Raw genomic sequence first — 13,235 nt, forward strand, 5'->3', positions numbered from 1 at the left:
ATGTCTGAATAGGCCCAAACTCAGGCTGGTTTTTTTTTTCTTTCTTTCTTCAACCTCACCCTCCCCCCACTCCAACTTTGTGCAAACAGAACCCCCTCGATAAGATGCAGAGTTTCATTATAGAAAAGTTGTTGGGTGGGTTAAGAAGTCAGAGGAACCATAATTTGGAAAAGTTCACTTTCCTCGTAAAAAAATCATCATCGCATGTGATTCTGGCCTAGACTTTGCGAGAAATGCAACTTGCCAGTCGAGTTCCCTCCCCTCCAAAAGACAACTAAACCCCATAAGACAATCTGGGCACGTCCCAGTGGCTACACGGCTGGTGCAGTTCTGAAGACTTCTTCGTTCTCTCCAATCTGAGCACGGATCATTTTGTTAAATACCGGCTAGGATTTTGTCATCGGAGCGAAGAATTTCAGAAACGGTGTTAATATTTAATCACATTAGGACGGGTGTGTTTTATGGCGTGACAAAATAAAATATCATTACAAAAATGAGCTTTGCCTGAAAGGGGCTGGCGGGCGGGGGTGGGAGGTGACAGAAAGTGCTTGCTAGGGCTGGAACCTAGAGAAGGTACCTTTAAAGCCTGGGGACACCACTGCTTCATGGCTGGGGGGACCACGGGCCGGTGCTTAAGGAGCAGCAGAATGTTTTCCTTAAAAAAAATGTTTTAACTCTATTTCGAAGTGGCACACTTCACTCTGAATTTCAGCCGGGGGGCTCGGGACCCTGCTGAAGGCTCTGTGTACCTATTTATACAGCATGTACAGATGGAACTGCACGGTGTTATCATAATGAAAAGTTCAATCATTCTTATTTACTACCAGTAAGGGAGTAGAAATCGGATGCACATACCTTATAAAGCCTTAACTAGCAGCCCCAAGGCTGCAGAAGCTGTGAGTGACCTCAATTCGGGGCTTTATCTAGGAAACTATCCTTCCCACATCAGAGAGTGGAAAACAAAGGAGGTCAAGTGGGTGTCCCTGCCCAGGCTTCTCAGGCGGCTGGGCTGGCCCGGTCTGTGAAGGAAGTCCCTGTCCTCTCCTGGGCAGGGGAGGGCCGCGTTCAGCTCACAGGGGAAGTCAACCTTAACGTGCCCAGCATCTGTATCCCCAAAAATATTTTCCCTCGCCTGACTGTGATAATGAAACAAACAAAACAAAACGTTTCTTTAACGACATTTCTTCATTCACAGCCCCCTGCATTTTTTTTTTTCTGCAAAGGAAAACTAGTTGGACTGCGGAGAGAGTGGTGTGGCACCTTAAAAAAAATCTTATTAAAAAAGGGCCTTCAAAAGGCTCGCAGGCAAAGTGCTACTGGTTTTTCTTTATTAATTCTCTAAATCAGGTTTGCTTTCTGTTTTTTTTTTTAACTTTTCTCACCCCATTTTGGCCAATATGTTGTTAATTATGGGGGGGGGAGGGGGAAGGGGGAGGGGCGGCCAGGCCAAGCCAGGCCAGGTAGAAGTGACAGGGGCTGCGATTTGTGCTAACCAGCTATCGATCGACCGGATCGAGATGTCGTGTACAAGAAAATAAAAGAGAAGGGGGGCCGAGCGCGCAGGATGCTGAGTCCCACTCCATTTTCAAAAGGGGGAGGGGGGAGGAGAAGCAGCCGAGGGTCCCAAACTAACCAATTTATGGCCTTGCCCGGGAGAAGCCTGCAGAATGCTGATGCTGGGCGCAGCGGCTGCTGTGCATGCTAAACGCGGCTTCAAATGAGAGCGCGGCGTCCCGGGCTGGGCGGTAGGCAAACAAAGAGAAGAGCGGCGCGGACGCATTCATGAATTAGAAAACCCAAGCGGGAAGGCTACCCGGTCGGGCGGGCGCCCGCCGCCCCCCGACTTCTGAGCCACCCAACTCCCCGCCTGCTTCACTTCCCCTCCTCCTCCCGGCCCCGCCCCCACCCCGTTCTCCTAAAACCTACCCTCACCTCAAACCCAGGGTCAAGAGACGGCAGGATGTGGGGAGGACCAGGAAAACCAAGTCAGAGGAAGAGAACTCTAGGAGAGGGCAAGAAGCAGGAGGTGGATTTTGTAAAAGACAAGCTTAAGTCCGGCCACTGGCTGCACGGGAATATTCCATCTGGTGACACCAAGGGGATTCAACTAGGGTTGAACAGAAAAAGGTAGGAATGGGGGGAAAAAATGATGTTAATTTTAAGAAGCCATTATCTGTACGGAAAAAAAAAGGCCTCATTATAATAAAATGGATATCTACTGCAGCCCAGTCATCTTTAGGTTAAAAAAACTGATATTCCTTTAACTGCAATGGTGGTCCATTTCTTGACCCCCATCCCACCCACCTTTAAGGCCTCCGGGCCTGGTGGGGAGGGGGTGCTCAGAATGCAAACGAGAGCTGGGTCCAGACATCTGTCACGAAAGCCAGGGGAGATATTGACAAACGCGGGTCCTTTGTGTCTTAAAGAATATATATCCTATCCCCATACACAAATGATGCCCTGGCTGAGGGGTCCGCTCTCTGCCAAGCAGACCCCACCCCAACCCCGGCCCCCCCACCAGATGCCAAGGAGATACACCCTGAAAAGTCCACCTGCGTCCTGCGACCCAGACAGGTCCCTAGTTTTTCAAGGAAACTCTAGGAGTTAAGGAGAGACGAACAGCTATTCATTAGGAACAAATGTCAAATTAGGCGTCGCCCCTGAGTGGTGCTGCCTGGCGACACCAGAGCTGGTAACTTTCTTTCCTAAGGATGCTAGCACACCAAAGGGAACTGAGGCTGGAGGCTGGCTGATTAGGAGAAGGTAGAGAAGCATCAACACAACTTCCCAGGTGGCCTGCCAGGAGGAGGGGGATGGACACAACTCCTAAAAAGTGGAACCAGCCTGAATGTTGAGGATGAGGAGGAGTCTTAGGGTAAAAGGAAAAGGACCTGGTCCTCTGAGCAACCAGCAAGCCAGCTAAAACTTGAAGACGGGGATTCACAATAACCCCCAAAGGGCTGCCGCCTCAGTTCTTACCACCCTGTTGAAACAGAATCTACCTGGCAGCCTGTGCTCTCCTAACCTCAAGGACCCTCCGCCTTTCTGGAGCCTTCCAGGCCTGCAGTGGGGCGGGGCGGGTTTGGGGGAGGTGGGAAGGATGCTATACCTTCTTTGCTGTTGGGGTTCTGGGGTTTGGCCTTCTCCCAGGGCGCCAGCGTCTTGTCGTCGTCTGCGCCGTCCACCAAGGCCTTGTCAGCGGGCATGTACCAGGTGGCGCTGTGCTCGGCCATCAGCGAGTCCAGGTCGATGGTGCTCATGGCGCTCTTGACCGCCTCGGAGCAGCAGCTGCTCAGCTCGCTGTCGCCATTCTGCGCGCCAGAGGCCCCGACGGCACACTCCCCCTTTTTGCCACCCTTGAGCCCCAGGGGCTGGTCCTCGGAGATGCTGAATTGCTGCCTCTGCAGCTGGATCTGGGCCTGGAGGATCTCCAGGGGGTGGATCTCGTCGGGTGGCGGGGCCCCGCTGCTGCTCGTCGGGGTCCGGACCTGCTCCAGGCCCGGCGTGCCGGGATGGCCCGCGCCCCCGCCGCCGCCGTAGCTGTCGGGGGTCGAGGTAGACGTAGACATGATGCCCAGGCCCAGCGGGGGCGCCTTCGGTCCGTGTTCCCCGGCGACCACCCCACGGGGAGGGAGTTTGGGCGAGCCTGTCACCAGAGGGCTCCTACTCGCTTTGGCCAGGGCCGGGGGGTTGTCGGAGCTGGAAGACACCTCGTCCTCGTTTGCGTAGCTCGTGCTGACTTCGTCTGAGGCGAACTCGCCCACGTGCGGGGAACTACTGTCCGACTTGGCCCCGCCGTCCAGGGACGCCATGAGGTCCGGCTGGTCCCCCAGGAGCAACTCGGCCCCCTTCCCCCACGACGGCGACGTAAGCGCTTTCTCGTGAGGCGTCGGCGCCCCGCGCGCCTCGCCGGTGGAGCCTCCCCCGACGGCTGCGCCCGGTGCCTGCTGCTGCCCTGGGCTCACCCCGGGGGCGCCCCCGCTGTCCGGCGCGGCAGAGTACTTGTCGAAGAAGGTCCCGGGGCTCACGTGACCACTGTCCCTTTTTCTGCGACCCCGGCCCCGGCCGCCGCCTCCGGGGACCGGCTTGCCGTCGTTCCCCGACGTTGACTCCAGGGTGTAGTTCGGGGAGAGACTGGTGCCGTCCCCCGGGGCGGGCGGGTTGGGCGGCCCCGAGGCTTTGGAGCCGCTGCTACTGGTCCCCGACGGGCCTCCGGGCCCTGGGGCCCCAGGAGCAGCCCCTCCGGGGAAGTAATCCGAGCCCGGGTTGCCGGCCACGGTCGCGCCCTCGGTCTCGTTCTGGCTCAGTTTCCTCTTGCCCTCGGGCGGGTTTTTCTTGTTGAAGGTCACGTTGAGGTTGGGAGCGCCCAGGCTGGCGATCATGTTCTGGCAGGCGGTGGAGAGCGCAGCCAGGCAGCTCTGGCCGAACAGGTTGTCCTTGGAGCTGGGCTTGTTGAAGGAGCCCAGCGAGAGCGCGCCCAGCTTGCTGGCCGAGGAGCGCTGGCTGGGCTGGAAATCAGGCTGCGGCGGGTACGCGCCCCCCCCGCCGCCGCCGCCGCCGCCGCCGCCGCCCGTGCTGCCGCCGCCCCCACCCGTGCTCGGGGGCGAGTTCACGCCCGGGCCGCTGTGCGGCGTGGCCTGCCGGTTTGCCGCGCCGAACGGGAAACCAGGCTGGCCCGCGAGCGCGGGCGCGCTGAAATCCGGCGGCGGGGGCCGGCGCTCGGAGGGAGCGCTAGGCAGCCCCACCCCAGCCCCGGGCGACTGCAGTTGGCCCAGGCTGGCCAGGCTACCCCCGAACTGCAGGCCAGGTGAGGGCAGCGCGGGCACGTGGCCTTCTCCGGGCATCCTCAGCGGCTCCTGCAGAGGGCCCCGGAACAGCACCCCTGAGCCACCCGGCGGAGGGGGCGGTGCCAGCCCAGGGTCGTGCGGGCCGCAGTCAGCCGGCAGGCCCGAGCCGCCCATCCTGCGAGGCAGCAGGTCACCTGGCGACGGATGAGGCCCTGGGAACCACGCGCTCTCCTGCGCCAAGTGCGGCGCCTGCTGCTCGAAGGTGCCCAGGCGCCCCGCGCCCGCGCCGCCGCTGTCACGCTCAAAGTTCGGCTGGGCCAAGCCGCCCACCGGGCCGCCGTGCACCAAGCTGCCCTGGCCCACGTCCCCGGGGTGGCCTAGCTGGGCCAGACTGGGCTGGCGCAGCCGCTGCTGCTGATTCCGCGACGCCATCTGCTTAATCATGAGGGCCGCGTTTTGGCGCTGCTGCTGCTGTTGCTGCTGCTGCTGTTGCTGCTGCTGCTGCTGCAGGGACTGGTGGTCCGGGGCCGGGTGCTGCAGGGGTGGCCCCGAGGGGAAGCTATCGGGGACAGGCGGCGTGAACTCGCCGGGTAGGCCCGAATAGGCGGAGGGCGAGAGGTGGTTGTCCAGAGCGCCGTTGTGCATGCTGCCGTTCCACGACGCGCAGCGGTCCACTCCCGCGCTGCCCGGGAAGTCAAAGCGCGGCCTCTTGGCCACATTCATGTAGGGGGGCGCGTCGAAATGCTGCAGCCGCTGGTTGGGCGCCTGCTGCGGAGGGGGGTGCTGCATGTTAAACACAGCCTCGGAATAAGGGTGCATACTCCGGTTCTCCAGCCGGTGGATGGGGTACTCGAACTGCGCGTGTTGGCTGGGCAACATGGGGCCCCCGTCCTGCAGGCCGCCGCTGGGCGTGCCCGCCTCGCCCTGCTGGGGCCGCGGGAGCGCAGGAGGGCACGAATTTTGTCGGACCAGAAGACCGGGCGGCGGCGGCTGCGGCTGCTGCGGTTGCTGCGGCTGCTGCGGGGGAGGCTGCTGCGGGGGCGGCGGCGCCTGCTGAGGAGGCTGCATTAACGGGTGTCGGGAGCCTACCCCCGGCTCCAGACTCACGGGCATCTTGCGGGCCCCGCCGAACCTCTCGAAGAACACGCCGTGCTGCTGTTGCTGCTGCTGCTGCTGCTGCTGCTGCTGTTGCTGGGCGTGCATTTTGGACAAGCCCACCATGCCTGCAGCTCTGGGCATGGACGAGGCACCCGGGAAAGAGCCCCCGGGAACCTGGCGGCCAGCCGCATAATGAGGCAGCTGCCCCTCGGAATCAGAAGGCGAAAACATGTCGAAATGTCCTGAGGGCGCCTCGCCCGGGTAATTGTATTCCAGCGAGTCGACGGCTCCTTGGTTCGCCACCCTCCGGGGCTCCAGACTGTGGGAATCGGAGCCGCTGGAGGCGGGCAGGCCGTGGAAGGAGGCGGCTCGGTTAGGGCTCTGGTCCAGCGGCAAGCATGGGGCAGGCACGGCATGGCCCGAGGCGCCCGAACTGTGAAAGTCCGGAAGGTTCCCGGGTCGCTGCGGGCCGAAGCTCTCGGGCCCCTGGCTCTCCGCCATGTGGTCGTAACCCTCGGCAAACGGCGGCTGGCTGCCCAGGCCGCCGCCGGCGCCTCCGTAGCCAAGCAAGCGACCCCCGTGCAGGCACGAGGCCCCTGGGTCCGGGCCGCCAAAGTTGCCCCCGAAGTGGGAGTGATGCTGGTGGGGGTGGTGGACTCCTGGGTGTCCGTGGTGCGGCTGCTGGCCTCCGAAGAATCCGTGTACTGGCTGCGCCTGCAGCCCCCCCGCGTGCAACTCCGAGTGGCCGCGCGCGTGGAAGCCGTAAGGCTCCATGTTCATGCCCAACATCGGGGGCTCCCCCAGCGCGCTCATGGCAGGGTCCACCGGGCCAGGGGGTCCCCCTGCGTGGAAAGCCGGGGCCTTAAAGTGGGCGTTCATGCTTAGTCCGGCCTCGTTAAAGTTCCTCTCGCCCTGGCCAGCGTTCCTGCTGTTGATCTGGGGCTCGAATTGGTCCAGCCCAAACATACTTGGCGGGGGGCGGGGGGATCAATAGGGCATGACAGCCTGCTCTCCGCGGCGCGCCTCCGGCCAGCTACTCGTTCCGGCGCTGGGTTGGACGCTCCGGGACGCTCAGCACCGCGGGGGCGCAGCGCGCGCCGCCACCTCGCCAGGCGTGTGGGTTATCTGCTCCTCTCGCGAAGCTCTGCCTCTGCCCCACGCGGGCCTCTCACATCTTGCGGCGCCGCGGGGCCTCCAGGAGCCGTGTTGGGGGGCCCATGCCCCGGGCGGTGGGCACAGCCGCGGGTGGGTTTGCGGGGAGGGGACGGAGCTGCGGACGAGTGGAGACAAAAAGTTAAGTGGGGGGAAGGAGGCGGGAAGGAAGGAGGGAGAACAGAGCGATCACCTTCTTAAGTCCGATTGGATCGAGTGGGGAGCCCCGGACGCCGCCGCAAGCCTGCCGGAGTCCGTGGTGGAGCTGCTAAGGAACCGAGCAGGGAGACCCTTGAAAGCGGCGGCTGGCGCCGGGGTACGGACAGAGCGGTCCCTCCCCCCTCCCCCCGGAGTCCCCGCGCTCCGCAGCCCGAGCCTCCTCCAAGCACGATCCGCTCGCACAGTCCCCGGCGGCCCCAAGCGAGCGGCTACTGCTTCTTCAGCGGGTCGGAGGACTGGAGGCTCCGCTCGGCATCACCGGCGCCCGCCCCCAAGCCGAGGGCGCAGCGCGGCTGGGGAGGCGGCGGGCCCGGGGTTGGAGCGGAGGGCTGGGGGAAGGCGCCGCTCCCCTGCTCCGCGGCTGGTGCGCTGCACCCCGGCGCGCCGCTTCGCGGCCACGTCCGCTGCCTGCCGCTTCTGTCGTCCGCTGTTCGGTCTCTGAGTTCGCGGGGGGCTCCGCGCCCCGTTCCAGGCGCGGACGGGCAGCGAGACGAGGGCTTGGGTCGCTCCAAGGCTCGGGTTCCCTGCCTCCGCGCCGAGGTGCTTCGCCAGTCCCCCTCGGACCCGGGGAGGGGGGCGTACGCGGGTTGGGGGGCCACGCTGGGCTAGAAGGCTAAGGCGTTCCGGCTGCGCTCTCGGAGCCCGGATTGGGGGGGCGGGGGCACCTCTGGGGGGTCCGCGTACCCCTCTCCTGGCTGGCGGGGGGGCTCTGCCTGGGGCGTTCCGAGGGTCTCGGCTCCCCTCTCTGTGTCTGCCTCTCGCCCAGCGCCGGGAGAAGCAGCAACAAGTTTTGCATTTCAGCAATCAATTTCAGCCATTACATTTGCACCAATCAGCGCAGCCCGAGCTCCGGGTCCGGGGCGGGGCTCGCTCTTAAGGTGGTCCTGGGTGCTGGCTGCTGAGGCCCCCGCCGCGAACCCGCACTTCGCCCGCTCCGGGGTCCCTCGAGCCGGTCTCGCCTCGGGGTCCGGCGCCAGTGCGCTGGGGGCGCGCCCTGGCCTCCTGGCTCCGCGGGCTGGAGAGGGCGCAGGCGGAGAATGGCGGGAGCTGGCTTTGTTCACCCCCCTTCCCACTTACACAGTTACCAACTCCCCACCCCCAACTGAAGCGAGACCTGCGGGGTGGGCAGGGGGCGGGGAGGTGGGCGGTAAGCGGTGCGGGGCGCGCAGACAATGGGGTCGCCAGGCAATTCTCTTGGACTCGCCACGGAAAGTCGCTAAGTGACGACTGCGCTTGAGCCCTGGGGCGAACCCTCGGCTCTCCCCCGCCGCCTGCTTCCTAGTGGCGCCCAAGTTAGGCGGCCCTCAGATTTTCCTGGAGGTGAAAGCAGACGGGGAACCTCGAAGTTAGGGTTCCCCTCGAGAGATCCGGGCGCGTGCTCGCTCCTCCCTCACTAGGGCGCGCACAATGGTTCCCTATCCCCACTGTCTGGGGTTCCCGGTTCTCCGTCGCTAGCTTCCGCCAGGAGGAGCCATGACCACTCGGCCACTTTATCGGGGACACATTCGATGAGCCCAGCACCAGAGCGGCCAGGCAGCTGGGAGCCCCGAGAAAACCCTCGCGCGGAGGACGGACGCACGCACGCGCTGTCCAGAGCACCCCACTGCGGGCGTCCCGGCCAAGGCCCAGGCCCTCTGCGGACGCGAGGACGGCCTCCTTAAGAGATCAATTAAACTGAAGAGGCCAAGGAACGGAATTGGGTTGTGATACTAAAATCAATAGGAGTAATTTAATATCTGCCCTGCTCTTTATGAAATATTTATCCCAATAATCTTATTTAAAATGTTTAGGTCTTCCTGATCTCCACTGAGGCTGAAATCTATCTTGCAATTAGAAGTTGGGAGTTAGAGGTGATGGAGGGTACAGGAGGTGTTTATTCTGTGTGTGAGTGCGTGTGTGTGTGTGTGTGTGTTCATCCCTAAAGTGTGTGTAGGGAGAGAGGGGGAGAACGTATATTTTCCCTGCCATAAAATAGCACGAGGCGGTTTTGCTAGCAGACCAGCCTTCTTAGGAGAAGGGGAGGGAAGAAAAAAGAACTTTTTTGAAGTGCCCTGGTATCGCTATTAAATCTAAATAAAATTAAGCATGGTGTATAAAAATGCCTTTTCCCCCCACAAAAGAAAGTGTTTATCGCCCAAGTCTGTCTAGCGTTTGCTAAATTGCGCATGAAATCTGAAATGAAATAAACGTTATAATAAAACCAACCCCTGAGCCCTTTTTATTTAAAAACCTCAGATTAAGCACTCCACCGTCGCGGGCGGGAGTTAAAAAGTTACCACGGCGGGCGCGCGGATTCATGGCTCTCCGGAGGGGCTGCTAGGCAGGCAGCCGCTGGGGTGTCCTGGAATCAAAATGCCAGGAGGATGGGCTCCACGCAGGCCGAGGGGAGGCAGCAAGCAGAGTCTGGAGGGGCTCCCCAAGAAAATAACCCCCCCCCCCCCCCCCCGCCGAAAAGGAATACAGATAAAAACAAACAATACAAAACCTCCAACTTTAAAACTCAGAGAGCTGTAGCAAGCTCAGATCTAAGGCCCTTCCTGGGACCTCCCTGTTGTGGATGTCCACAGATATTTTTTTCTTTTTGAAATTAAAAATGAAAATTACCCCCACCAAAAAATGGGGTCCATAAATAAGCATCGGGAAGAAGTATTTGTATAGGGCGGCGGAGTTTTAACAGGATTTTTCTGCAGGATCAGGTTGCTGGGCTGTGATTAAATATTGATTTTGTGTAATTAGTTTTCATGTGAACTATCCTCTTGCTGATAGCTCAGAGGTTTCAGAACTAGAAAAGAAATGGAATTGGACATGGAAATTATTACTTAGCGAAGTGACAGGGAAGTGAGGGCTGGAGAAAAGACCGGCGCTTGGCTGATATCGGCACAAAGAAATAAAGAGCCTGAGTAGGCCTCTTGCGAGCCTACCCACACCCGCCCGCCCAGGGCCCCAGGCCAGAGCAGGGGGCGACCTTCCGGGCAGGAAGGGGACCAGCCGGGAGAATGGTTTCCAGGAGGAGGGCCCTGCGTGGGCAAAGGCTTCGGAAAGCCCGTGACACCTGGTCACATACCTGGTCCAGAGCGGTGGGTTCTGGGTTCTGGGTGTCTATAGGTGCCTCCTGTCTCCACGTGTGTCTGGAGGGAGTAGGGGAAATTGGGACCTGTCTGGAGCGCTGGGTGGGCCAGGGCAGTGGGAGGAACAGCTCAGAGACCTGCAGTCTGGGGAGACCCCCATTGGGGTGGGCCCTCGCTGAGGCATGACTTCACATGGGGCTGGGTGGGGGTCCCCTGAACACCTGGGCAGGTTTCCTGTGGAATAATTCTGTGCACTCTAGGGAGGGGGGTGTGGGAGTATTTTTCTGGGGCTGTTTCCAAAAGTTAAGTCTCCGTGGTGCGTGAGTGTCTGAAAGGAGGGTGTGTTTGGGGCCGGCTGTGTTTCTGCGCAGGATGTGTGTCTGGGTCGCCTTTTCCTAACACTGCGCATGTTGTGCGGGTGCGGAGCAGGACCTGCATTTGGGTCTTTGCCCGTGCGGGGGTAGCAGAGCATCCTCATGTGTTTGTGGACACGCCTGCGTGGCGGTGCGTTCCTGTGTCTCCGGGTGTCTCCAGGAATGTGCCCGGGGGAGATGCGCTGTCTGTCCCCCAACCCCTGTGTGTGTGCTTCTGTGTTTGAACCTGAGTGTGTACACAAGTGCCTCACACCTGTGTGCCTGCGTCTCTGCTCACGAGTGTCCGTTTTCTCTGCGAGTGTGAGGGCGTGTGGCCCTGCCTGTGCCCATTCTGTGCCTGCGGATGCCCCGGGGTGTGTGCCTCCCCGGCGTGGGCGCCCCTGCGTGTGCGTGTGTGTGCTCTCCGCCTGCCTGCGAGGGCCTGCGTTTCTTTGGAACAGACACATTGCCCCCTAGCGCTCAGATGAATTCAGAGTCCCCGCCCGCCGGCGCAGAGCCTGGAGCAGCCGGAGCCACAGGGTCCAGTCTCGGGGCCTTTCTCCCTCCTCATTCCCTTCCTTCAGCCCTGCCCTTGAAGGTCACTGAGAGCGTTGGCACAGGTCTGAGGGGGCCTCCTGAGCGGTGGAAGAGGACACACAGCCAGACTGGGACCCTGGAGCTGATGAGGGGTGCTTGGAGCTGGGGACAAGCAGGGAGCTGCCTGGAGTGGCCCCCCAGAACCTGCCCCACTGGGGCCGAGAGCCTGGCATCCCTGAACCAGCCCAGGAGCTCCCGTCCCAAAGGGGGCCCCCATTAGTGAACCCCTCACGCAACAAAAACACAAAACAACTGACACTCAACCTTCACTGTGTGGACACACAGCCTTCACTCCACCCATCAGGTCCCCAACACCAACACGGGCATGCACACTCACACACACCTCCCGAGCAGACGTGTCTGCCTACTGGCCACGGGGTATGGAAGGCTCCCTCTGCGTCACACTGGTCCTTTACAGCCAGGGGCCCATTTCACCCTTGCAGCAACCCAACCCCCCAAGGTCGGGACTCTGAACTCACTTGACAGGTGAGGACAGGGAGCCTCAGACTGGTCAAGTGACTTCCCCAAAGTCAGAGAATGGCAGAGTGGGGATTCCGGTCCAGTCCGCCTGCCCCCCAGCTGGCTCTTACCCACTGCCTGCTCTGCCTGTGTGCCACAGTTCAGGAAAAGTGCTCACTAGCCCGGCGCAAGGAACGTGTAAGTGCTGAGAAATGGCAGTCACCTTTATCACGACTGCCACTGCTGTCATTATTAATATGATTGTGGTTATGACTAGTGTTATCCTCTGTGTGCCTCTTGACTACACAAGCATGAGAAATTAGCACACACACACACACGCACACTTCTATCTTCAGCCTTCTCGCCGCTCACTGCCGCGCCCTTTAGAGCTCAGAAACACTGCAATCACAGCAGACCTAGTGTCTCCCGCAGGCACAGGCCCCCAGGGGACTGGAGGGGAACCCCCTTCCCCAGGGGTAGAGGGGCCCTCAAAAGACTCCCTCTCCTGAGTCAGGAAACGGGAAGAGCTTTAACATTACGGACTCGGATTCAAATCTTGTCTTCGCCACTTACGAGCTGGGTGACCTTGGATGAAATACTTGCCTCCTCTGAGCTGGTTCCTATGGTGCATAAGGATGGAGACAATGTTTAAAAAGTGGCACAGAGCATGGCAGATGGCGGGCACTCATTAGCTGGTAGCCTCTCTTATTACTGTTATGATCATTATTATTTCTCCTGGGTTTGGATCCAGGGAGCTGGAGAACAGAACAATGATCCTAGAGCCGCCGGCTTGTTGTGACAAATCAGCCTGGCCTTGCCACTAGTCTTCGAGAGAAACAAGGTTTCCCTTCATTGGTCACCTCAACCTCCCCCAGCCCACACTGCTCTGGTGTAAATGGGTGCAGGCCCAGCACCTGTCCGGGGAGCACCCCAGGCTGAAGCCCCCAGGGGAGGCCCAGCTATGGCCTGACAGAGGATAGTAGCTGGCTAGAGGTTGGAAGGGACCAGACCCCCATGTGGGCGCAGACTGCCAGTTGCTAAGCAACAGCATCCCCTCCCTCTCTCTGTGCATGATGCCTGATATCTTTTGAGGTCTCTCCTCCCTGTCCATTGAATAAATACATATTGGGTGCCTACTGTGTACCAGGGCTCGAGTTGGGAACTCAGAAAAAGCAGAAGGTCTAGTCCAAGCCCTCAAGCCAGATGAAAGGAAACCTAGTATTCTACAAGAAGAAGACTACATTACACACTATAAGGGGTAAAATAACTGTGCTGAGAGGAAGGGATAATAGATAAGGGTTCCCAGAGATGGGTATTGAAGGTAGAATAGGAGTTTAATGACCAGACCACGGTCGAAAGACTTCCCAAGCAGAGGAATCAGGTTAGACGGGCTGTGGGAAGGTTCGGGCAGCACTTTATTTAGAGTAGGATGAGGGAGGGGCAGGAGCTGCCTCTCAAGAGGTCAGCAGGACCCAGATGAGGAGGACCACAAAGGCCCATGG

General features: G+C 60.3%; 1 protein-coding gene across 2 annotated transcripts in view; it reads right to left on the reverse strand.

The window, feature by feature from the left end:
- The window catches only part of MN1 (MN1 proto-oncogene, transcriptional regulator), a 45,663-nt gene extending 37,301 nt beyond the window's left edge, over positions 1-8,362 (reverse strand). Inside the window, exons 1-2 of one of the 2 annotated variants that reach the window (XM_070516302.1) lie at positions 7,941-8,362; positions 3,110-7,155 (exon numbers count right to left, since the gene is read on the reverse strand). In XM_070516302.1, coding sequence (XP_070372403.1) covers positions 3,110-6,851 — 3,742 coding nt within the window. In that variant the 5' untranslated portion in view covers positions 6,852-7,155; positions 7,941-8,362. The other variant, XM_044775647.2, reaches the window with a different exon arrangement.
- Between the last annotated feature and the right edge of the window lie 4,873 nt (positions 8,363-13,235).

The sequence above is a fragment of the Equus asinus genome, chromosome 8, assembly GCF_041296235.1.
Source record: "Equus asinus isolate D_3611 breed Donkey chromosome 8, EquAss-T2T_v2, whole genome shotgun sequence".
Taxonomy (NCBI): Eukaryota; Metazoa; Chordata; class Mammalia; order Perissodactyla; family Equidae; genus Equus; species Equus asinus.